At 40.4% G+C, this 25359-nt stretch overlaps 2 protein-coding genes across 4 annotated transcripts in view; one reads left to right on the forward strand and one right to left on the reverse strand.

Annotated features, from left to right (window-relative positions):
* tinagl1 (tubulointerstitial nephritis antigen-like 1) overlaps positions 1-20561 on the forward strand; it is a 39727-nt gene extending 19166 nt beyond the window's left edge. For both annotated transcript variants that reach the window (XM_016669285.1, XM_007547674.2), the window contains exons 3-12: positions 2146-2212; positions 7411-7503; positions 7630-7744; positions 9840-9966; positions 10083-10233; positions 10323-10509; positions 11671-11716; positions 13027-13150; positions 17185-17230; positions 17396-20561. In XM_016669285.1, coding sequence (XP_016524771.1) covers positions 2146-2212; positions 7411-7503; positions 7630-7744; positions 9840-9966; positions 10083-10233; positions 10323-10509; positions 11671-11716; positions 13027-13150; positions 17185-17230; positions 17396-17557 — 1118 coding nt within the window. In that variant the 3' untranslated portion in view covers positions 17558-20561. The remainder of the gene's footprint in view (positions 1-2145; positions 2213-7410; positions 7504-7629; positions 7745-9839; positions 9967-10082; positions 10234-10322; positions 10510-11670; positions 11717-13026; positions 13151-17184; positions 17231-17395) is intronic.
* Positions 20562-22183: 1622 nt separating this feature from the next.
* Positions 22184-25267, reverse strand: LOC103135082 (lens fiber membrane intrinsic protein-like). 2 transcript variants are annotated; one of them, XM_016669215.1, is made up of 5 exons: positions 25162-25267; positions 24445-24653; positions 23101-23250; positions 22860-22994; positions 22184-22722 (listed from the first exon to the last, which is right to left on the reverse strand). In XM_016669215.1, the coding sequence occupies exons 2-5, from the start codon at positions 24617-24619 to the stop codon at positions 22661-22663; spliced, it is 522 nt and encodes a 173-aa protein (XP_016524701.1). In that variant the 5' UTR covers positions 24620-24653; positions 25162-25267; the 3' UTR covers positions 22184-22660. The 2 variants fall into 2 exon arrangements, with proteins under 2 accessions (XP_016524701.1, XP_007547737.1); XM_007547675.2 differs by lacking the exon at positions 25162-25267 and adding an exon at positions 24973-25143.
* Between the last annotated feature and the right edge of the window lie 92 nt (positions 25268-25359).

Here is a 25359-nt window from a genome sequence, read left to right on the forward strand (position 1 = left end):
AAAATATTCATTCCAGCTAAACATTTTCACATTTCTCATCTTATGACAACAAACTTGAATGTATTTTACTGAGATTTTATGTGATTGGGTTGGGCTGTTTGATGAATTTACCAAACATCAGATCTTGTTTATGAGAGTGATGTTTTTTCCTCTCTTTTTTGTTACTCATATTAGTTAACTTCCTTTGCTCTAAAATAAAGACAGAATGAACTTAAAGTAGCAGTCCCACTAAACCTGAAAAGTATTTCACAAGTAAAGCACGTTTACGTTGTTGGGTCAAAGTAAATGTGTGCAGATGGTTCATATTGCTACCAATATCAGGTAATTATCAGTATACAGAAATATTTCCATGCCAGACTAGGAGTTGATTCAGAGTACAGCAGATATACATCAGTACACTATTTATTGATTTGTTCGTTTATTTGTCTATTTAATCATTCATATTCAAGTGCGTTATATTCCATTCATCAGGTCTACACAGTTATTTTTGTCAGGACATTTAAATCTGTTGGTCCAATGTTTCCCTAAAAAACTGGCAGCAAACATTATTGCTTCTCTCCTCTAAATGTTGCTGTTCCTGTTGATCAAATCCAAGCGTGTGAAAGTTCACAGCTTCCTGCCATTTTAGAGAGTAATTTTACAAATTAAAAGTCTCACCATCTGGATTATTGTTTTATGATATTTCAGGTATTTCTGTGTGACCAGATGAAAGTATGAAGTTAAAACGATTTTTAAATGAGCTAAAAAATAAAAATAACTTCTCAATTGTTTCACAAAAAAAAAAAAAAATCTAGGTCAGAGTAATGAAATAAAAATAAATTAAATGACGAAATATTCAGATGGTATTTTGTCCTAAGTTACACAACCTTAGTGTAGAGCATTTTTCACAATTCACTGTCAGCAGTTTCAGCATTATGAAATGATATAATAACCACAAATAATTTCAAAATAACACCGGTTGGTTGAATATTTATAAAGTAAATTGCAAACATCAAACAGCTGGTATAATATAACTAACAGGGAAATATGATTAGCATTCTGCCCTCCTTGGCAGAATTCAGTGCAAACACTTCAGCAAGCACACATTAACTGATTCTCCTCTCCTCCAACCATAACAACGAACACGTGGCTGCGGTTGGACCGCAGCGGCCTCAGCACCGCGCTCTCAGTGCAGAGGTGGAGAAGGTGCCTTCGAGAGCAAAGGCCTTCAGTGGCAGAGATCAGGGCAGGAAACAGTGGGCTTCTTATTAAATAGGAATGAGGAGGAGGGGCGTACGACTGAACCGGAGGAGATCAGGAGAAAGAATGTGGGCTATGTGGAGGGCAGGGGAGACAGGCGACAAGGGGAAGAGGGGCGTAAGCAGGTGTGTGTTCTCTAGTCAGCAGGTCTTTGTGAGGTGTGAAGCCGCATCATACTTTGCCAAACATCCTATTAGGAATAAACGCATTCCTTCCAAAAGTGAGAAGTGGGAGAGATTTAATCTGTAACTTTGCTGCAGCAAGTGAGTTATGACAGACCAAGTCAGACAGCTGTGAGTTTGGAGGATTGGTGTCGAAGGTCCTGGCCATAAATCACAATCAGCTCAGGGGACCTGTAGTAAACTTCGTGCCAAGTCATTTTTTAAATTCCACATGGCGCTGACACCCTGAACAACTGTAAATCAGGGGGCAGATAAACAGTCACAGAGTCTGTCGCTGAGTCAGTGGAGTTTCCTCAGTAGCCGGGTCCGAACTTCAAGAGGAGGAGGGTCAAAGTGATTTAAAAAGAAGCTGAAGCTGATTCATGGTTCCTTAGTCAGAAATGGTTTCCCTTGCTGACGGATTTATGTGACAAGAAGTGTTTTCCTTCCCTCCGCTCTGGTGGAGAAGCAGAGTATAAAATAGGTAAACCACGAGAGCCCGGGAAGCCATGGGAATGGAGGAAAGGAGCTAACTCCACATTCCTACACTGGATTACTGGAGCTCAGAGCTACTTAGACCTCACATAAGCTTTATGTGTGTGTTTGCTGCATATACACCCTGATATGTGTGTGTCCATCTTGCGTCGCTACTGTGCTGGTATTTCTTTCAGATTAGTTAGAGGATCAGTTTTGTTTTGCCACATCAAACCTGTGTATATTAAACCCCGTCTCTGTCTCTTTTCAGATGTCTGTGAAAGAAATGGGAACAAGTTTTATACAGGGCAAACATACAAAGAAAACTGCAATTTATGGTACGTAAGCCCTACTTTTCCACTCTTTTTTTGTATCAGCCACACATATGGCTTCAAAGTTTAATGTTTTTCCTTCACCTATTTGGTGGATTTTTCTCTGTGTTCTCTCTACATGCGTTCAAGATTATAATAATATAAAAGGTAAACAGTTTAAGTTGTGGTCGAAACAACCAAATATCAACTGCTTAACAAATGCTTTTATCTCACATTTGTGTCCTGCAAAAGCTTTCATACCCCTTGAAGTTTTACCACACTTTGTTACAATCACAAATCTTGATTTGTTATGTTATAACTACAAATGACTTCAAAATAGCTTCTTTTTTTTTACCAACGAAAAAGCGAAAGGGGTTTCCATTCATCCTTTCTTGTTAAATAGACCGATCAGTGATGTGTCCACCTGCAACCTTCACTTTTGACATGATGTGCTGAACCTTGATGTCTCCAAATGTGGCGCTTGCAGTGAAATCTAAAGAGTTCAGTTTAGGCCTCATCCCACCACTCTATATCCTCTCAGTGTTCGATCTTCAACTGCTCCAGCGTCTTATTACTTCAGGAGTTCAGCTTCGCTGTTAACATTGCAATTACTAACTAAGTTCTCTCTACTTTTACCTTTCATATCACTTTGTGCAATACTTTAGTAATAAGAAACTTTTATTGGGCATCAATTTTTAGTAAACCAGCTGATTTTGATGAGCAGATGCAGCAGTAGCATTTTCTAAACACTGACAGATTTCACCTCTTTCTCTTTTTTTTTTGTTGCTTTTTTTTATACTTCTTTCCAAATCATTTTGATCATGTGTTCAATAATTATCCCTTATACATAACTTAACTTATGGACTAATTTAAATAAAATAACAGTTCAGTAGTCTGTGTCTGTAGCAGCAACACAACTCAAACTAAGACAAAACAAGACCCATAAAATCTCCCCTTATCTCCTATTAGCAATATTGTGTTTACAGACAGCTGTTTCATGTTGCCCTGAGTTACACGGCCAATTTGATTGTAATTGAAGTAGTTTTCCTGTTTAGCTTCTACTTTGGCGTAGATAAAAATGCTATTAACTTCAAAGGACGAAGCCGAACCTGGATCCAGTGAGACAAAGCAGCTTGGTGCTTGTTTTGACTCCTCGTGTAAATTCCAATGTGAATCTTCTTGGTAGTGTTGATTTATTTTTCCTGTTCGCTGATCTTGAAGGACGTGTTTACATCTCCCTCCCTCTATTCAGCGTTTCTGAAAGCACGATTTGGAAAGACTTTAAGTGTTAGCAAGCGCCGAGCGACTACAGAGTCCATGTGGTTATTTTTTTGTGTTTTTCTGCAGTCGAGGAGAGACATGCAGCACATCTGGAGAGTAAAAGCAGGAAGAAATGAAAGTTAAATTTCTTGCCTGTCAAAGCGTGGGCTACATTCATACTGACTGATCATTATGACCAATTCTGGAAATCAGTGGTGTGTTCAGTTTAGGATTTTATTTGATTGTAAGAGAGACCTCTGAAAAATGTTTACTGGGAACATTACTTTATTTTTGGTCATAGCAATTTTTTAAAACAAACCAGTCTGACCCCTCAGCTCAGGGAAAACTGCAGGACTTTTATGTAAACTCTGCAGCAGCAAACAGTGAAACAAAACCAAAAGCAGCAACTTTTTCAAAAGGTTTAACAGGATGACCTTTTAAAGAACAACAGGGTGTAAAAAAAAAGAACTCATAAGAACAATTACATGAATAGAAAAAATATTTTTGTAAAACAACTTTTTTTTTTTTCTTTTTTTTTGCATGGCCTACCTTGGCAGCTTAGACACCCATTGGGTCGACACCCAACATCTTCAGACAAAAAGTATATGTTTTTAGTCCTGCATGTTCAGCACAAGAACACAGAAAACTGTAGAACTATTTAACTGGCAAGAAGAACAACACATTTCTCTCTAATCAGGAGATTAGAGAGAAACCAGCTGATTTCTCTGTCAAGCCATTGTCAAGCCATTTGACAATGGCTTTTAAAACTGGTTTCTCTCTAATCATGAGATTAGAGAGAAATGTAGTTCAATTAGTACTTCAAGAGCAAAACTCTAAAAAATCCTTCCACTGGGAAACCTCCCAGTGCAGTGTACATCTTTGCAGTAACCATGCCCATTTGCCATTCACACAAAAGCTGTCAGGCAGCACACGACTAAAAGGTTCGGCCCGGTTAGTGTGTCAACCAGACGCTGCGGGATCCCCTGAACCAGAACTGCAGGAAAAGAACGATGTACTTTTTCTTCTGATGCAGGAATGGGGAACAAATTCCTCTATCCTTGTGAAGTATCTACAGGTCCTTTATCTTCATAAGTGTGTTTTGCAAATTTGAAATTGTGTTTTTATGATCCGCCTGCAGTGCCGAGTTTTAAGCTTTTGTCACTTTTTTTGCTCACGTGTTCTTGAGTGTGTTTTGAACATCAGAATCCACATGATCAATGCTATAAAAAAAGACTAACAGAGCCAGATGGATTATGACCCCAAAGTAAGTCCAAGCAGGTCAACAGAAAGCTCAGTGCCTTTCTGTTCCTGATGCTAAACCTGTTTCCCCATCTAGCAGAAAATTCTTATGGACGCATAAGCTCCCACACGTGCTCCATGAGGCCATACGCATGGTTTCTTTAAAATGCTACACCACACAACAATGACACAGAGGGGAAACTGACACTCCCTTTTCCTACTCCGCTTATTAATTTGCCAATGTGTGTTCTCTTAACCCTGCAGGGTGGAGATCACAGTTTCCTCTTAGAGCTGACAGCCAGCTCTCAGCTGGCTCCCTCTAAGTCGTCTCGTTAGCAGCAGCAGTCAAGCCATTTAAAACTTGACTCAGTTTCTCCTTCATGTAGCTGCTGGTTGTAATAGAACCAGGGGAACCCTGATTGTCAAACTAATATAGAACTGACACTTCAAGAAAGCCCTGCAGGGTGATTTACACCTCTCCACATTACAGTCGATGCCTGAATCTACTCCAACTGGAAAGAATGTGTTGCAGAAGAAAAGGAAAAAAACATCCTAATATGCATCTTTTCTTGCCTGTCTGATATCTTTCTGAGATCTTTTCTCTGTGGAAGCACCATGTCTGTGCATAATCTTTATGAAACATCACACTTCCTGGACAGTCTGAAGAATCTCACCTTGATTTGGCTTCCTGTGCGTCCGTCTAGATGTCAGCCAATGGCATTAACTCCAAATCTTAAACGCACAAGGTTTCGAGACACTGTGCAGCATGTCTGAGTATGAATGTGCATTTTCTGTTTTTTAATAGGTAGTGTGGATGTTAAATATGGCTTCCCGTTCTTTTCACTGCACTCTCATTTTATTTCAAAATCTCCCTTAATGTTCATTACTCCGTCATCAAACACATCCCCGCTGTGCCCAGTCATTACTGTGCAGATGTGCTGCCTTTCCTGGTTCTGAGATCCATGATGCCTGTATTCTTGTATGAAAACGAAAAGGCTAAAAGGTCATCACCACTTTCTTCCAGTTGAAATATTTTCATGTTCCCACTGAGAAACTAGCCAGTGCTTTGCTGGTGTCAAATCTCCTATTTTAAACATAATGTGAAGTCGTGAACTCGAGCATTGCCTTTGCACATACTGGATGTGTCTTAGGCACTTTGGCAGGAAATGCTGCAATCAGACGAGTTACTCATTCTGCTGGTTTCTGTGTGAGTTAAAGGGTAATTGAGCCTGTCCATCACTGTGCATGCTCAGTAATTGCCCCAGGTAGGTACTTTCTTTGTAAATGGTGAACCATCCCATACAGTCATCAACATCGTTTCCTGATGACTTCATTTCTTGAGCAACTCCTAAAGTAAAAACATTTTGTATAATGCTACATTTATATTTCTGAGCTCTAATAAATTATCTCTGGTATGTATTCAAAATAAACCAAATTTGATATGAGCGTATGAAAAAAGTTATTTTTATTTATGCAAAAACATTTTAAATGAAGCAAAGGATGTAATTGGAATATATAATTTATAATTTTCCAAGTTAGTATGCAGAAGAGCTAAATTTCACATCATCTGGCATAACTCTGAGCACTAGACAGCAATTGAGTGTTTACAATGAGAACATTTTTATGTCTTGAATATGCATCGACGTGAATAAGCAGTGAAGTGAGTTGAAATTGGAGCTAAGTTGGAACCTCTATAAACAAAGTCTTTACGGAGTTTGCATGCATCCCGACTGATTCTGCATCCTCATGTTATTAAAACCGTTCCCATCAGACATTAAAATCCATTCAGAACCCAAAGATCATAATTGCTTCTCACAGATTGGGCTTTTGGTTTGAACAATAACCAGGAAATTTGCTCATTTAATTCCCCCGAATGATTTTAGGAAATCAAGTGGGATCAAAGAGGCCTTTCTGCAAGATGATGAGACAGTTCTTAGCCGTTCATTGTTGCGTTGCCGTTAAGTTCAGCTGTGTTGAACTTTTAAAGCTCTTTGGTCAACAGCAACATAAAAACATGTGTAAAACAGCTTATCGTTAAAATTAAGAGATTTTCAGGAAGTTTTAGTCACTTACCCTGATGCGTAAAAGAAGAAAAGACAAACTAAATCCATGTATTTTTCACTGACTCATCCGCGTGAGTCAGCTGTCTGATTCAGTTTTTGTCACGCACAATTTTTTTCATGGACAGTGCTGGAGCATTTTTTGTGTCCTGATGTTAAAATGGTGAAGAAAACGACATATTTTTGAATTCGGGTTGCGTAAAAAATTGTTTTAGTTTTAATAAAATAATACAAAATATGTTGGTAATTCAGAGCTGCACTCCCTCAATTGTCAGACAACACAAACACATGCAGACACACTCCTCCAGAGTGAGTCATTAGGAAGGAAATTACTTCAAAGCATCACAGCAATAAAAGTCTGTGTGTGTCATTATTCATATCCTGCTGTCTTATCTCGCTGTCTTGTAAAACCTGACTGGTTTTCTTCATCTGAACGTTTCCCTAAATCTTTCCGTATTTTTCAAGTTTCTTCCTCTTTAGTTTAATCCCCTTCTAGGAATCCCTCTGGGAATCTGCACACTCATCTCTGATTGGGTGTTTTTATTGGAGTTGATTTTATTCATTGTTGATTTTATAAATGCGACTAGCGATTTTGTGCAGCTGCTGTCAGCGTTCGATGACCCTAACCCCCCTACCCCCCATGCTTTCTGTCTTGGTGTCTTGCAGCACATGCGGATCCTCGGGACGCTGGGAGTGTGAGCAGAACGCTTGCCTTATTGAGCCTGACGTCATCAATGCGGTCAACCGAGGAAACTACGGGTATAAAACAAACACGCAATCATGAAGTTAATGCATTTAATTTCCGTTTTAGTGTGGAGGCTTTTTGAAGATAGAGAGTGATCCACTTGTTGCGAGAATTTTTTTTCTTATTCTTTCTGTTTTCAGATGGAAAGCTGCAAACTACAGCCAGTTATATGGCTTGACTTTGGATGAAGGCATCCGATTCAGACTGGGCACAAAGAAACCTTCCAGCACTATTATGAACATGAACGAGATTCAGGTAGATCCAATCCTCATGCCTGCGAAGAAGGCTAAGCTGCCTCGACTTTGTCACATTTTGTAATATTACAAACACAGATGTCAATATATTTTGTCAGGATTGTATGAGGCTGTTGCCTGGTTCAAATTCTTGCATGTTATCCCAGTGCATGCATGGGCTCAATCGGGTCCTCTGGCTTCCCACAGTCCAAAGAACATTTTAGGTTAATTGGTGTACCCCTCTTCTTGCCTATTGACCACTGGAGATAAGCATCAGCCCCGTTTTGGCCCCACAGAGATGAGCAGTATAGGCAATGAATGGATGCAGTGGAACAAGACAAAAATGAGCACATATTTTCTTTTCTGAAAAGAAAAGGAAACATTTTTTTATGAGAAACATGAACATTGTTTGCACACTTAAAGGTTAAGATTTTTGCAATTACAATACTTCAAGCTCTGTCAGGATGGAAGAAAAGTATTCTTGAACATTAATTTTCATGTTCTGCACTCCTTCTTGGCCATTCAGACTCATAGATATAACTTGATATATATCTATATATATATAACTTTGTAGCTCTGATTGTCTGACTTGGGTTGTTTTCCTGCTGGAAGTTGAACTTTGACAATATCAACTTCTTCTGCTGTTTGTACTTCTGCGTCTCCTAACAGGTTTATTTTCTGTCCTGCATGTTGTTCTATTCATTTCCCCATCAGCACACATCCCATAGTATGATACTGCCAACAACCACGTAACAAATTTTGTTTTAATCTAATAATTCAAGACCTTCACAGAACACATTAATATTTCCATCTACACTGAAATAGATGAAAAAATAAAAATAGAAACAGAACTTGATACTAAAAAGCATCTAAAACATGTTGGGTACATTTAAAGAGGACAACACTTTCCGTGATTGCCGGAGGCTGCATGCTCAAGCAGCAGGTGGGAATGCGCCACTCGGTTGTGTCTTTTACTTCTTTACAGGCTCCCACATGCTTCCTCGCCAGTGAGCCCCGATCAAAACATTTTTCACTTAATGAGGGGGTTTTGTTGGTATGCGATAGAGGCCCTCCTCTCATTGGCTCCATCTTTGTTTACATTCTGCCCAGACAGATTACATAAGACGGAAACAAAACATTGAGCAACAACTAAGAAGAGGGAGGCAGGATAAAGAGCAAGTCCCCGTTTACTTCACGCTTTCCATCCCCACCCAAACAGACTCCTTCTTCTGCCATCGGCATGTCCTTACCTGTGTCCCTACCAGCATCACAGCCCGTTCGCACCTCCCCCGAAATTGTACGGTCTGGGATGCTGTGATTACATGACTTACTGTAGTTGAGAACCCCAAACAAAAACATACCTGCCAACATATTCTTGCACAATTTGTCTCTTTTGTCAGGACGGCTGCATTTTGGACTTTGACCCTGTAAATCTCAAAACAGCAGCACATTCCTTAGTTATATATCAAGCAGCTGTCTCTTTGCTCTGAATAACGCCGTCATTAATCAGTGGAATGTGGCACAGGTAGCCAAAGTCCTTATGAGACAGAGGGAAGTTCGTTAGACAGAAGCGTCTGCTCCGTTATCACACCTCGCTGGCGGACTGGGCGAGTGTCCAGCCTCGAGTCTGCTGTCTGAGAGTTATCTGCGAATGAATGCATGCCTGAAAAGTGCATTCGGATTTACACTGATGTAACCGTACGGTTCAACGGGGATCAAAGGTTCTTGTGTGACCCAGGTCTAAATGGTCCTAATTGCCTGTGCAGAAGCCTCTTCCACTGTGGAGATGCTTACCAAACTTATGTAATCTTGTTGGGACCCAAACTTGTCAGGCAAAAGTATTTTAATTGCTCCTTTTACATGGAGAGGACAATTGTTAAATATTTAACTGTTCTGACCTCATTGGACTTCTTTGCACATTCTTCTTCATATCCAGGAGTTACATAAGCCTGAATGTTAATCGGATGTATTCATTTTCAGGGTATATATTAACATTTTACATAACTGTTGATGCCAGTGCAGCCTTTGAACCTTTAAATTGCAAAACCAACCAACCAACCAACCAAACAAACAAACAAACCCCGTGAGTTAAATACTGTTTCATTCTGCTCTTACAGATGAACATGGACCCTCTGAACGATCGTCTACCGCTCTACTTCAACTCACTGGAGAAGTGGCCCGGGAAAATTCACGAACCGCTGGATCAGGGCAACTGTGCCGCCTCATGGGCTTTTTCAACTGCAGGTGGGTTTTGAGGAGAACTCCCTCTGAACGGAAGACGAATATATTCAATGTTATTGTGAGCAAAGAAGCACAAGCGTGAACAGGCACGATGTTTAGTCTTTGCGTCCTTTCACCAGCTGTGGCATCCGACCGAATCTCCATTCAGTCCATGGGTCACATGACTCCTCAGCTGTCGCCCCAAAATCTTATCTCCTGTGACACACGCAACCAAGGAGGCTGCGCAGGAGGCCGGGTAGACGGGGCCTGGTGGTACCTCCGGCGTCGCGGGTGAGAACCTCGCGTGCCGCGCAGAAAACAAACGCACTCTTACGTGTACAAAAGGCTGAAATTATCTTCTTTTTTTGATTTTATTAAAGAGTTGTGACAGATGACTGTTACCCATACCAACCTCCGCAACAAACCCCAGCAGAAGTGGGGCGTTGCATGATGCAGAGTCGCTCAGTGGGGCGGGGCAAGAGGCAAGCCACACAGCGTTGCCCCAACACACAGAACTACCACAACGACATCTACCAGTCCACACCGCCCTACAGGCTCTCATCCAACGTAAGAATTGCACAACCACCAAAAAAACTGTCATAAACAGATCAACAACAACTCACAGGAAGCATGTGTGCATGCATAAACACCGACAAACATGCCTTCTCACGCCCACAGCGCCTCACGTAAAATGAGATGAAAATCATTAGATTCTCCACATTTAATTTTCCATGTAAACTATGCACGGATTTGACAAACTTCATCATGCAGTAGACACAACCCACTTGATTTATTGTTTAGTTTTGATTTACTAGTGAGTGTCTTGCAGTATTATGCTGAGTAACAGATCTACAGTGTTCCCTATGTTTATTGGTAGCCCTGATTTTAGAGAGAGAGAGAGAGAGAAGTTTTCTTTGGATTATCTGTAAACAAACGGGGGTTTGCATCTTTAACTTGTTGTAAGTACCCCCTTACTAATATGGATATAATATTTGTTTAATATTCACAGTTATAGGAACAAACTACTACTACTATTATTCCAGATATATTGCTATTTTGTCTTTATTATGCAGATGATAAACATGCAGAATGCTGTATTTAATTTATCTGCACGAGCTTTATGACATTTTTTATACTAATTGTTACAATTTAGCATGCCTTAATTTGAAATATTTGGACAAACAAATCACTGATAGTATTACGCCGGCTTACAGACTCCACTTTAGAAATGTATGTATAAAATTTACCGGAAATTAAATTGATGTGTTTTCTTTTTTTATGTTCTGAGTGCCATTTCCTTTACAGCCTCTAGGAGTTTAGCAAATCAGAATATCAATGAGTGGACATAAGAGCATGTCATTAAAGCAGTGGAGTTACTCGAAATAATTACAGTAAAACGGTAGCGTGCCTTCTTGATTCTGACTATAAAAGATGCAATGTTTCATCTCCACTGACCTGCAGCCAGGTTTGGGTTTTATCTGCCAGCATCAGTCTGCTGAATGACAGATAATGATTTTCCAAATCATTATAGTCCCTTGTTTCTGCCCTCTGACTGCCTCTGGAGTCAATATGGAAAGCATTAAGAGCAGCAGGCGCTGATAACTCAATTTCTTATCTGAGTTTTTATTCCAGGGGGATTTGATTTCATCCTCTCTGTTTCTCAGACCCAGATCGGCCTGTCTCGTTCTCCCTCGGCTGTAAATTGTTTTGTTTTATCTCGTCTTTTAGGAAAAGGAGATTATGAAGGAGATCATGGATAATGGTCCTGTGCAAGGTAAGACATTTAGCCTAACATAAACCTGAATTCTTTCACTCATTATGGTCATAAATATATTTTGGCATCCTAAATCTTTATCTAGACAATCTTACCCTGTAATGCCATGTTTGACCCTCTGACCCTTGTGACTTTTGTCCAGGCTTTCAACTCTGACCCCAGTAACCGAGTCAAATAATTTACTTTTATACCAAAGTGGTTGACCTGATTTTCCTGTCTCTGTCTGATGCTCATCTGGGCCTGTCAAGTACTTTAAAATAGAAAAGTCACATGTCTGTGTGTCTGCAAAGTGCGTGTGCAAAGTGCGTGTGCTTGCGTACGTGCGTGTGCGTGTGCGTGTGTGTGTGTGTGTGTGTGTGTATCTTTTCTAAACCTCTGCTAGCTTTGAGCACATTGTTATTGTTCAGAAGAACAGGCAGGAGGACTTCTTGGCCTCATATCAAGTTTCCCTTTTGACATTAAAGTTGCTCCTTGTCACAAAGCTAACAGGGCATGTGTGCATGAGCTTTGGTGTTACATTTATCAACTTTGTTTATGAGTCATTGCAGGAGTAAGGCACTCACTACAACTCACCGTGCCTTGTGCACAAATCAAACCTCTTGAACTCTTACGTATTCTGTTACGTTACACATTGTATTTAATCAAACAGTGGAAACTTGCTAGGTGGGAGAAACAGTAGAACATGACTTTTAACTGCAAGTCTGCATGTCTCCATCATCTTTGCACATGAAAACACTACTGTGGGCCTCTCGACTTCTTCTCATATTGATGCTTTCCTTGCCCAAAACCTTTCAGTTTAGTTGGATGTCTTCCAGGCTTTGCAGTTCTAGCATAATGTTTTTACTTTCAGGCGGTGGATTAAAGAGAGCTCTGAGATGCTGAAAACCTACGATATTATTTTATAACCTAACTCAGCTTTAAGTTTGAAAGCTGAGTGAATAAGAGGGGTGAATATAAATTCACAGCATGCTTTTCAGATTTTTTTTTTTTATTGAAAAAAAAAAAAATGTTTCCTTTCACTTCATAACGATGCCCTAGTTTGCATTGGACTTTTCTTTAAAATCGTGACAGAAAAAGAGCTGGTGTGGTGACAAAATAAGAAAAAGTAGTTTTACAAGAGACACACACAAGAACACACACACAAATACAGATTATCCTTCCCTGGTGTATGCATATGTTTGACTTTGGGGCCCAGTTGCTCTTAAATTAATCCGTATTTGGATAAGATTTTATCCCCTCACTATTACAGATCCAGGGAAGTATGTGTTTTAATCTGCCCTCTAATTATTCCTGTTTGTTTGTTCTTGCAGCTATTATGGAGGTCCATGAGGACTTCTTTGTCTACAAGAGTGGGATCTACAAACACACTGATGTCAGCTTTGCCAAACCGCCGAAGTACCGCAAACACGGCACACACTCGGTCAGGATCCTTGGGTGAGTTCCTGCGATACAGATCCAGTTGACAACAGGTCGTTTTTTGGTTTGCTGGTGGCTATGAGATTCTTTAGGTTGAACATGAGCACACAGAATTTTAGATGTGACTTTTCAAATGTTGAGTGTGATTTATGAGTAGAAAAATGACACAAAAACTGCTCAAAGTCTGGAGATAAATATTACATTGTTCATTAAATTGTGAGTCTGTTTTCCCTTCTTTCATACATAAAGGTGTTTATGGGAAGGTGGATTACTCCTTTATGGAGCAGCTGTCTGATTTGCGTTGAGTTCAAATTCTCCCCTTGCACGTGTGTTTGCCCAAAGCCAAAAATGTTCTCGTGAGTAAGCTTCCCACCCAGACTCCTGCTCTTAGAGACACACCTTTGGCTCCACTCCTCGGTTTGCTCCAGACAGCGTTCACCCTTCCCCCCATCCTGTAACTACGGTGACCGCAAATATGCAGGCAGGTAGCCGACTGACACACCTGGAACTGCCCACCGCCACCCCGTGTCTCTCGTTATTCCTCCGTCGCCCTTTCTGCTTTCGGGCCTCCTCTCCTCTGCTGGCTCTCTGTGCTCAGACAGTCCTGCTTCCCGTCTTTTTCACCTCCTCGAATCCAGACTAAAATAAACCCATTATCATTTAGACAATCTCCCCCCGCCTCCCAGACATGCTGCTGCACGACTCATACGGAGGACAATAAGAGGCCAGAGGTTTCAACCTTTGAAATATCATCAACAAGCCTTCTACTCACAAATATTTGACAAGAATCTTCCCTGGAGTTCATCGGGCAGGTTTTGACACACGTCTGTCGTTAGACAGATAAAATCTCCCAAATGTGACGTAAAAGTAAGAAAAATGAACAACTGGCTGTCAGAATGTCAGAGTGTCTACGGCAGGGGTTGAAGAATGTGTTTGGAAATAGTTGTTTATCACTGTGTGACCTGATCCCACAGGGACAACTACGAAAAACTTCAGACAGGCTGATTAAGCCTGATGATTGAAGCATCTTTTGTTTTTTTCTTTTTTTTTCTACCTGTTTGGTCAATCATGGGAAACTTATCTGCTGCTTTCATCGTCATCTCTTTGAGACGATAACAGGAGCTTCAAAATGATTCTCCTCTTGAAAACGTTGCATTCATTTATCTTTAGATCCCACCCTGTGAGGTTTTGTGGGACAGCCAGATTCACGAGGATAAGAGATCGTGTCTTTGATGTAGGCAAGGTTAGATTTAAAAGACGATGCATTCAAAGACGCACCACCTGTTGATCTGCGGACAGCTGTGATGGTGGATTTACTTTTAGAAGAGGTTGCTCAGTTGGTTTTGGGGATCACAATCTTGTCAGCTCATCCAAACAGACGTTAGAAAATGTGATCATTGGATCGTTGATTAGAAAATCGCCTAAAAACGATACACAATAAAGTTGAATTTAAAAAATACTTCTCATAAGTAAAGTATGGATTAATCAAACACAGAGTAATATATTTTAATTGCTTATTCCTGTTGATTTAAAATAAAAAAATATCCAAAATCTGGTTACTTAGTGTTTCAGTTGTTGCTTAACTCGTCTTTGTGAGGTGGCTCTTATTCAGTCCAATCTCCTCAAAACTTTTGAACGGACTTTGCTTCACAATCCTCTCAAAGCTCTCGTCGTACCTGTGACTTGTGTACCTTTTTCTAACACAACTGTGAGCTAGACACTTGTAGAGGTAGGGTAGGGAATCACTGTCTGCTGGACAACTGTCAAGTCTGCAGTTTTCCACGTGGTTGTGCAGGCCATGGCGTATCATGTCGAGGTTAAAAATCCTTCATGCGGGCGCGGCGGTGCGACCCGTATACAGAGGCCTCGACTTGGCCGTCGCAGGTTTGAGTCCTGGCCTGATGCCTTCTAAAATTCTTCAAAAAACTCAAAGACCAACAAAATAAGCATTGATACTATTGTTTATCTACATGTGAACAAATTGCTTTTTCACAGATTTAAAATGAAAGTGCAATAGGTTTACAACATGGACCAGCCAAACTGGACGCAAACTTTCTCTTTACCCAATTCCGTTTTTGGTGGTAAATGCTAACGTTAACATCGTTGTTCCTCAGTGCTGCTCTCATTGAGTGGATGTATCTCTGGCAGGTTTGTATGGAGATGAGGTAGTTGAGGGCTGGCTGTGGTGTTTTGCGGTGTTTTGCAGCCCAAACCTGCTGCAGGCATTTGTGTGCTTACACAGGCCAAATCCTGTGGCTGTGTGTCATTTAAGCCCAGGGCCTGGGAAAGTTTGCAAAAAGAGCATTGAGGTCCAACGTGGTGGAAAGAGCATTGTCTGGGACGCTGATCCTCACCTCACGGGACAGAGGAAGGGGGATCAATCGGCCTGAGAAGGGGTACGAAGGGAGGCATGAGGGGAGTGTACGCACGGGCGCAGTGGTATGTCTATCATTGTCCGTAGGTGACTGAGGGAGCTTATTGCGGGTCTGATAAGAGACAAGTATTGGTCTGATTCTGTCTGGATCTGTCTCTACCAGTAAATACGCTGGAAGGCATGCACATGGGATCTCCCCCAGACACACACATATAAGTACAGGTGTGTTTGTTCCTCATTCTCAAACACCGACCTCAATTCCCTTTTCTGCTTCACACTCCTCTTGCCGCATGTTGTTGATACAGCGGCGTCTGTTTTTAGTCACGCCGACGTTTGACCACACTTAGGAAAACGCTAAGCCCAGACGGCGATGGACAGCTGGCACTGCCGACCGGCCGGCCGGGGTTGGGGAAAGCATATTAGTTGGCAGAGAGTCCGACCTTCCGCTCTGTTTCCCCACATTCCTTTGCTTTATAAAAAGATAACACCGGGATAACAATTGGACACCGGGAGTCTTTTGGGAAATGAAAGGCCCGGAGTGCAAAAACAGGATGGGAATTGGCTTTGGGAGAATGTTTTGATGATGCTAAGCAGAGACCGAAGGGGCTGGCAGCCGGGCTGGAGACCATGATGCCAGGGTTTCCGGAGAGCAAATCTGTTGGCAGGCGCAAGGAGTAAAGATAAGGTTCACATGCTGTGCCTGTATGTTTTGAGATGTTTTATCCTATGTTGGTGGACCGAGGTGGTGTTCATTTCCTCATAGCCTATCCCCCGTTTCCATGTCTGAAGGGCGGAAATGCCCATCAAAACGGGGAATTCCATGTTGTTTGGATCGGAAAAGCATCTGGGTGTGAAAAGAGAGCGACAAAGCTATAAATAGCTAGTTTTCAAGATGTTGTTGACGAGATAAAAATAGTTCATACAGTTAACATGTACTTTACCCTGACTGTCATGTTGTATAGAAATGTTTGCAACAGATATGTTTGGAAACATGCAGTTAAATGTCATAGAATGCAGAACTCCAACTTTTTTACATTTCTACTTTGATATAGTGTAATGATGCAAAATGGATTATTTTTAGATGTTAATTTTTGCTGTTGGACTGTTACAGCTTCTTTAATTTCAGTGTTTAGGGGTTTTATCAGAAGGAATGTTGGCACAGTGGAAATAATTTCGGCACTAGAGCAGAAACTAACATCTGCAGACTTATTTCTGCTCTTGGGGTCGCAGAGCAGAAACAATGAAATAAAGGAAAATGAATGGCGCTCCTGAATTGGCTGCTTTGCAAACAAAAGCCAATAGAGTCCAAGTAGCCTTTCACAAAGGTGTTTCAGCTTTAGATATATTGTACAAAAGAATCTGGAATAGTCTTATTTTCTTCAAAAAATTTTGAGTTATGTTCCACAGAAAATTCAACAAATAAATGAATCCACACCTACTGAACCTCAAACAGCCTGGGGTCTTCCTTAGTGACCACTCAGATGACTTCTGAAAGCAATTGATTCTCCTGGGTTTTATTTAAGGGCATCAGAGTAAAAGGATCTTGAGTACACATGTGTACCACAGTTTTCACATTTGTATAAAAAATAAATAAATAAAAGCATTTGGTGTCTACATATGCACTACCTTAAAATCCTGGTAAAATACCTTAAAACCGTTTGCTTTGCTTTGTGCACAGGTGGGGAGAAGACAGAGACTATAACGAGACACCAAGAAAATACTGGGTATGTTGCTTTTTTTTTTTTTCTCCAAAACACAGAGACTTTGCTTTTCATGTTTCTGAGCTGAAAGTGTCCCTCCCTTAAAGTAAAAAAAAATATATATAAAAAAGAAATAATAATTGATTTAAATTGTTTATGGAGTTGCTGAATGATGGATTTCATTCTCAGATTGCTGCCAACTCCTGGGGGAAGAACTGGGGCGAGAACGGCTACTTCCGCATCGCTCGGGGAGAAAACGAGTGCGAGATCGAAGCTTTTGTGATCGGCGTCTGGGGCAGAATCACGATGGAGGACATGCAGCATCACCACCATCGCCGCAGACACATTTAAAAGAAGACTTTTATGATTCTGAACCCCGCCCCCCCCCCACTGTGATCTTTGCTTTTTTTGCTCTGCAGCGAAGAACGTCACTGTGTCCCGTTAACAAACAAACTGTCTGGGACGGCCACTAAGCTAAAACCTTGCTTTACAGTGGGGGGGGTCTATGCAAACACTGTTAATTCATCTCTTCATTAGAACAAACTGTTCAACTTTCTCTGTAGCTCAAGATTAATGTCACCAAAAACAAACAAACAAACAAAAAATGATTTGAAGCCTCTTGATTTTGCCTTGCAGTCTCACACCTCAGGTATCTCCGCTCCAAAGACAACACATCCAGAAACATCCTGGCATCGGCTGGACCAAGCTCATATCAGAGACGATGACAGATGAAGAAGTTCAATCTGCTCCTTTTATCCTTCAGTCTCTGCTCGTTCTAAATCTATAATCCAGAGAAACCGGACACTGCAAGCAGAGCTGGGCGAAGTGGAAATCTGAGAGGCAGATTATCAGACATCAGTCCCTCTGAGAAGGACACTCCCCCGCTAAGCGATGCAACCTGATAATATATCACAGATGACCCGATGATTTTAACCTGTCCGCCATACAAAAAGGCAAGGTTTTACCCTTTTCTTTGAATTATAGAGGACACTTCTCGGGCTTCGCACACAGTTTCCAAAACAACAACAACAACAAAAAATCAAGACAACAGGAGTTTTAAGGTCATCTCCTGTTTTAAAATTGTTCAACATGTCTGCATGCTTGTGAAAGACGAAACGCTTCTAAGTGACATGACCATATTAGTGAAAAACACCTGGTTGCTTTAGCTCTAATGTCAGCCTAAATGCAGCAGTTCATTTGCAAATTAAAGCAACAATTCTCCATCCTCACAGTGAAAGACTGCAGACTGAAATGCCTTAATGAGACAGAGGCAACTCTGAAACAAGTGTCATTGTCTTAATTCTCTGTACGCTGTTACAGTTTATGTTCAAGATGTTATTTTTTGTTGCAGTTGTACATTAAAGTTATATTTTATATATGTGTTTTAAGACCAACTGTGTAAAAAAAAAATCCTCACATTTCACTTCTTTTTCTTTCCTTTAATGCTATTGTGCTCTCGATACAAACATTTGGATCTCATGGCAAAACTGCTGCTAACGCTCCCTCTCTGCCGCAGTATTCGTCTGGAAATGTTCTGTGTTTTATTCAGTGCCAAGCAAGTATTCACAAAACTTTTTTTTTTTTTTTATCATTTTTTCATGTCAATATATTTTTACATTTTTATGTGAAAGTCCAACACAAACTGGAGCATAATTGTGAAGTAGAAGGACAAGGAGTATCTGGATTTCTGGAGTCAGTCTTGGCTCAGATTCTCAATTGACTTTAGTATTGGACTTTGACTAGACCATTGTAGCACATTAATTAGTTTTGATTAAAGCAATTCCTTTGTAGCTCGGACTTTGTATTAAAATGGTTGTTCTCGAAGGGGAACCTCAATCACAGTCTCAAATCTGACCAGCTTCCTCCAGTTTCCCTGCTTCTGCTGAAGACAAGCATCTCTACAGTATGATACTGCTGAAATAGTAGGAAATCCTTTTCATTTTTTTTTTTTTTTTTTTTGGACAGAGGATTGAGCGACGCTCCGTAAGACGTTCAGAGAATATCATTTTATAACGTAACTCATATTTTAACTTCTCCACATCCTCCTCCCTGACCTGTCTGCCGTGTTCCTCCGTCTCAATAATGCTGTTTGTTTACCAACAAACATCTGATGTTTTCACAGAACGGCTTAGATTTATCCTGAAATTAAATTACTTTCAGGTGGACTCCATTTCATCAGACGACTCCTGCGGTTAATTAGTCATGTTTTATTTTATTAACGGGTGTCAGAGTAAGGAGGGGTGAAACAGAAATGTATGTACACTATTTCAGTTTTTAAATTTTGAAAGCCATATGTAAGTTTTCTTCCACCGCACAATTATGCATTGATCTGTCAAAATCCCAACAGAATTTAGGTTTGTGGTTATAATGTAGAAAAAAAACAGTGACGAGGTTCAAGGGGTTTGAATTTTTCACTGTATGTAGAACTACTTCAACAAAAAGCAGATTAAAGTCACACCAGCCTTTCTCTCTTTTTTTTTAAAATCTTTTAAATGTCCTTTATCTTTATTTCTTCTTTATTCAGCTTCGCCAGACTTGAAAAAGGAAAGCTCAGTTTGTTATTAACTTGTTTCTTAGATTACATCCTGGGCCAGCTTCAGCTTTGTCTTCAAAAGACATTTCTCTCTCATCGTGTCTTGTGATCTTTAAGGTCTTTCCGTCTTTGCTTCAGGCATGAATGGGCAGAAAAATGTAAAAGCACAGAGAAACGTCTGGATGGACAAGCAATGTGCAACGCGGCGCAAAATGGAGGGATTGCTAATAGGACGGTTGAGTGTCTTTTCCTGAATCTGTGTGTTTGTGTTGAGAAGAGCAAAGTCAGAAACAGATCAAAAGCTGCTAAAACATCTATGAGGAAGCTTCAGTCTTACACTTGGAGAAACTTCTTTTACGCTCTTCACACTATGATTTAAAAAACAAAAACGTTGTTTAAAAAGATAAACTGGTATGAAAGTAGAAAAACCCAAGAAATTATGATTTGACCAAAACTAGAAAAATAAAATCTCCAGGTTTTTTTTTCCAGGAGAGGGAAAACATTCTCCTCTCCTTTCCTTATGCTTGTGTTATTGCTGATTTCCTTTTTTTTTTTCTCCAAAATGTTGTCCATAGCTGCATCCCATCACTTGTAGAAACCCCCCTGGTAGCTTCAACGGACGTACACCATCAAGTCGTGCATTTGGAGTGAAATAATCCATGTCTGTCTCATTTGTGTGTTGGCTTTATTTATGGCGAGATGTGTAAATTATATTCTTTTACTTGTGCAGTGCTTTAACAGCATCTGTCTTTTGTTCTGTGTGCACTTGGAACAATCCCAGATTAGCGTTCACCTCCTCAATAAATGTCTTTCTTAAACCAGCTCTGATCTGACTGCAAGAAATATTCATTTCAGATTTTTTAAGACATATATCGATTACCCAGTGGGAAAATCTCTCTGCGTGCATGTTTTTGTAGTGAATACTAACAGGAGGGGATGGGTGATGGACGTGTGGGCTGAGGACAGTTTTCATAAGTCCTGCTGTGTCAACGACACGTTCCATCACCAAAAACAAAAACTCCAGAGAAGAACCAGGAAAAAATAAAAACTTTAGAAAACTGGGATTATACAGTTTAGTAGTCCAAGTCTTTAAATGTCTACATTCATGTAATGAATGAAGTCTTCATTACATTACGAAGAATGAATACTATTGTTGCATTGTAAGAAGAAAAGCAAACAGATTTAAAACTATTCAGGAAATGAACAATATCATGTGATGTTTGGGATGCTGGACAAAAATCTTAATTTGTGTAAAATCCTCCTAAATATCAAAATTTGTCTTTTCACATGTTGATACAAAATACAGCATATTTATGTTTTATTGCAGAGTCATTATCTGAAACAATAAAGAATAATAATCTTGCATTTAGGTGATTTCATATGTGGGTGGGGGGAAATCCCATGTTCATTGATTGTACAAAAATCACTAGAGCCACAATCAGTGGCGCTGCTGACGATTCTGATTAGTTAAATGTATCTGAAAAAATGTGGTAATGCATTGGTCACTGTTCTAAGTTTAGCAAAGCGTTGAAAATCCTTCTTCTAGTAATCAATGAGTTCCTGTTTCTTCTCAGGCAGCCAACATCTCCGTTTATCTTCCATACAAATTATATTCTTTTACTTCTTTACTTTAAGGAGGTCAGAACAAATGGTTAACAAAATCAGCCAAAGTTTATGTTTTCAATCTGAGTTTTCTTTTATTCTTTTCTCCAACTATATATAATACTATGTCAGATATTGGTGTATGAATGTAGTGCTCTCAATATTTGTAGTTGCAGAATCTTTCCACTTTTTCACGACAATAGTCTCTAACACCTGAATTTATCGTGTTTTTTTTTTAAACATAGAATGAGTGTTTGACACTCTTACATTTGTACAAACTCTGCATTAAATTAAATGTCACTCATTTTGATTTGAGCAGAGATAACTAAAGATAAATTGTGACGTTTCCCCTCTCCTAGGTCGTGACCTTTGTGGATGATTTAAGGCCCTATGTTAAAAACCCCGGACAACATTAGAAAGCTTATCTCTTTCCAGCAGCCTCTTCAACCAAGTATGGAAGCTGAATCTTTCTCCGGACTTGTTTACATCTCTGTCATCGTTTCTGCGTCACAAAGTAGTCAAAGCATTCATTACATCAGCTGCGGTTCTCCTTTCTTCCACGCTAATGAAGAGGATTGAGCGAATACCAAGAAAAAGGAGGAAACTGCATTCACTGACAAAGGGGAGTTAGACAATCAGTAGCGGGAGCCCTCCGCCCAGGCTCCCCGGCCTTTGGATGCATTTTTTTTTTTTTTTGTTTGCCATCAGTCTTTGTGCCAATTGTTGTTTGTCGAGGAAAATGGTAAGGAGCATCCTGCTGAGTTCCCATGAAACTCACAGTTTTATACAGCTGATTATCACTTTTGTCAGCTTATCAAGGAAAAAAATTCATGAGACAAATGTACAGCCCTCAGAAATTTGCCAGTTTTAATTCAAATTATAGAATGAATGCTCTCTCAAAGTTTTTTTTTTTTGCATGTATAAGACGAGAATCTATCTGTGTTGTTACATCATGTCCAATTAAACAAATTCACATTATATCACCATACAGGAATGATGAACAATCTTCTTTCTATAACATGTTTATTATCTCAGTCAATGCAATATTCAAATCAACTGTGTTAAGCAAAGGAAGAGCGTGGTCAGCTGTGTTAGTGCTGCCATCTGCTGGCGAATAATGCCTTAAGTTTGTCGATGTCGAGCATTCCTAGAATAAAAACTGTGCTCCCGCATCCTTTCACAAACAAGTCGAGCAGACCACCAAAGACCTGCGAGAGCGTCTCCATCAGATGTTGCATCTTCATTGGATCAGTCGTGACTCCCCCTGATGCTTCCTGCTTGTCGATCCAAACTAAGAGTCCTCTGTGTTCTGGAGACATCTAGCGTGGCCCAGTTCCCCTCCGGCACTCACACATTCTGTAGGCGCATATGTAGAAAATACCTGCAAGAAATGGCACTTGTAGCGGTTGTGGCAGCTTTAAACTTTGCAACAACCTGGCTGCTTTCTTTTAGAACGAGACATGGGATTTGTTCTGAGAATTAGGCTTTTAGATGGAGTCGCATTTTATCATTTCACACCTGCAAAGAAGGTCATGAGCATGGCCACCCAGCCCAAGATGTAGGACCAGGAGAAACGCCAGTCGCCGAAGCGCTTTCCCAGGAAGTTCACCGTCACGCCAGTGTAGATCGCCATAGCCAGCAGTACAAAGAAAGCTGAGAATCAGAAAGTTCTTGTCAGTCATACTCTATGGTCCATTTACATTAAAATAAAAACCACTGACTGTGTCTTTTGCTCTAAAGGCAAATGATGGAAACCCACTGGAGATAAAAAACATGATTCCTGCAGCAAAGGAGCGGTTGAACCTTTCGAAGGAGGAGAAGTGTGAGAAGGACATGATGCCGGCGATGATGCCTGCGAAGCACGACATTCCTGACAGGATCATGAAGGCCCTGGTGGCATTCCAATAAGCTGGAAGGAACAGGTAGAAATCTTATTTCATCATTGCCACCAATCGATTTAATGCATTTATTGGTATTCCATTGTGCAACCATTAGCACACAAAAACAAGTCAGCATTCCTCTTTGTGTTTCTCAAAACAGAAACTAAGGGAAATAATAATAATAAAACATTTACAGTAAGTGCAATAACATAAAGTGCATAATCATGACAACAGGTCAGCAGTTTAACAACGTGAGACAGTCTGGTGGTTCTGTTTTTGATCCTGTGGCACCATGTGCCTTAGGAAGTTCAAAAACCTTAAGGGATATTGCATTGACTCTTTCAGTTCCCCTCACTACCCACAACAAGGCCCTCTTGTCTGCCATATTGCAACTGGATCGCAACAGCAAGGTGAGAAGCACAAAAACACACACACACTGCTAATGCACACACTTAGACACATATGCACTGGGTTGGAAAGGACACAAGTGGCCGGGAAAGTGTGTGAAAAACTTTAATTGACCAGATATAATGAGTCAATAATCGTCTAATTGGAAGAGGAACTCATTATGTCATCTAACCAACCAATATGATCTTATTGGCCCATCATTTCTCTGCTGAACTGAGCCACTGTGTTAGCAGTTTTGATCAGTCCCCATTGTTTCCATAACAGAAAAGAATCAACAAATGCAGTTTTTATTACTTAACATGACTTTACACCAAAAACAAAAATGTACTAGGGGCACTGGGTGGCTCAGTTAGAAGAACAGGCACGCCGTGTGTGGAGGCGGTAATCCTCGACCCAGTTGTCCTGAGTTCGAATCACACTCTTGTTCCTGTTGCTGCAGGTTTTCTCTTTATTTGATTTACTGACCAATAAATGCCCCTAAAAAAAAAACAAATCACCCAATATACTTCTTGGTGCAAATTTTTAAACTCTTATATATGCCTGGTTATTTGTTTTAAATATGAAGATTATTTGCTTTTTCTTTGAATTGTTTCAAATGTGCCTATGTATTACCAATGTGTTTGTCGCAAACTTCAGAACCTAGATGAATGTTATTACGCTGAGAAGACGCACAAAAAAAGTTTGAAAAGTACATTAAAATAAGGATTCACCAAACATATTCTTCGTGTTGAAGATGACTGAAAACACTCAGAAAATAAAAATCTCACAATTCATGCCTTAAAGTGTTAAAATTTCGAACCTGGAAATGATCTTACCTATGCTGTCGGTCTGCATGTAGCACTTGTTGGACATGCAGTACCGCCAGAGACCCTGGTGGGCATAGTTTCCAGACAGACGATACTGCATCCAGTAGTCCGTGGCGGTGGAGACCACCAGCAGGATGTTGCCCACGATGGCACAGAACAGGCCCCCACCCATGAAGCTGTACATCTTGAGCTGAGACAACGGGGCCGCTGCAGAGGAACTGTGCAATAACAAACACATCGTAGACACCAACTTGAAATTTAATACATTTGAACAACTTATTATCCAAGATGGAAAGGCTGGAGAAAGGGACAAATAAAGCAAATAACCCTTCTTAGGATAAGACAGCAGAGGAGCAGTTTTCAAAAAAAGATCTGAGCTGTAGAACAAGACATGAGAAATATGTATAGATATTTGAGGAAGGGTTGGTATTTTTCCTGCATATCAACCTCTAATAATTACACTCAACGCTGCATCTCCTCTAGAATCTGTGAGAAAACATCATCAGTGCACATAAGATTTCCAGAAAAGACGTTTACCTCTGCTTTACTGGAGACATTGCTAAAACAAACCTAATAAAAAGCTACTGTTCTGATGCTGCAGCTTGTTCCTCGTCCAAACCCTCACGGCCATTTGCTCATGAGTACAATGAGGTTAAATCTGATTCTGCGGGCCTGCATGTCCAATCACACACAGGTAGGGAAACCCACTCAGATACACTGTCTTACCTTGATTCTGGAAACGTACGCTCCCTACTTCCCACCTTGCAGAGGTAAAGAATGAAAAACAGAGTGGGTCGTTGCTCTCTTTGGGAGGGGGCTACCAGGAGAGAGAGAGAGAGAGTTTCACAGACAATATACAGGCAAAAGGTCGCCCTCTTTTCTTTTTTTGTTGATGGAGGCAAAATCCTTTACTGCCCTCAGTCT

Source organism: Poecilia formosa, unplaced genomic scaffold, assembly GCF_000485575.1.
Source record: "Poecilia formosa unplaced genomic scaffold, Poecilia_formosa-5.1.2 Scaffold21, whole genome shotgun sequence".
Taxonomy (NCBI): domain Eukaryota; kingdom Metazoa; phylum Chordata; class Actinopteri; order Cyprinodontiformes; family Poeciliidae; genus Poecilia; species Poecilia formosa.

What these genes read in the sequence shown, in the direction of transcription:
- LOC103135082 (XM_007547675.2), bottom strand. Translation starts at nt 24,992, where the DNA reads ATGTCTCCAGTAAAGCAGAG. An exon ending in CATGCAGACCGACAGCATAG is followed by an intron (nt 23,251 to 24,444) that starts GTAAGATCATTT and finishes TGTTCCTTCCAG; the next exon opens with CTTATTGGAATGCCACCAGG. An exon ending in GCTCATGACCTTCTTTGCAG is followed by an intron (nt 22,723 to 22,859) that starts GTGTGAAATGAT and finishes CATTTCTTGCAG; the next exon opens with GTATTTTCTACATATGCGCC.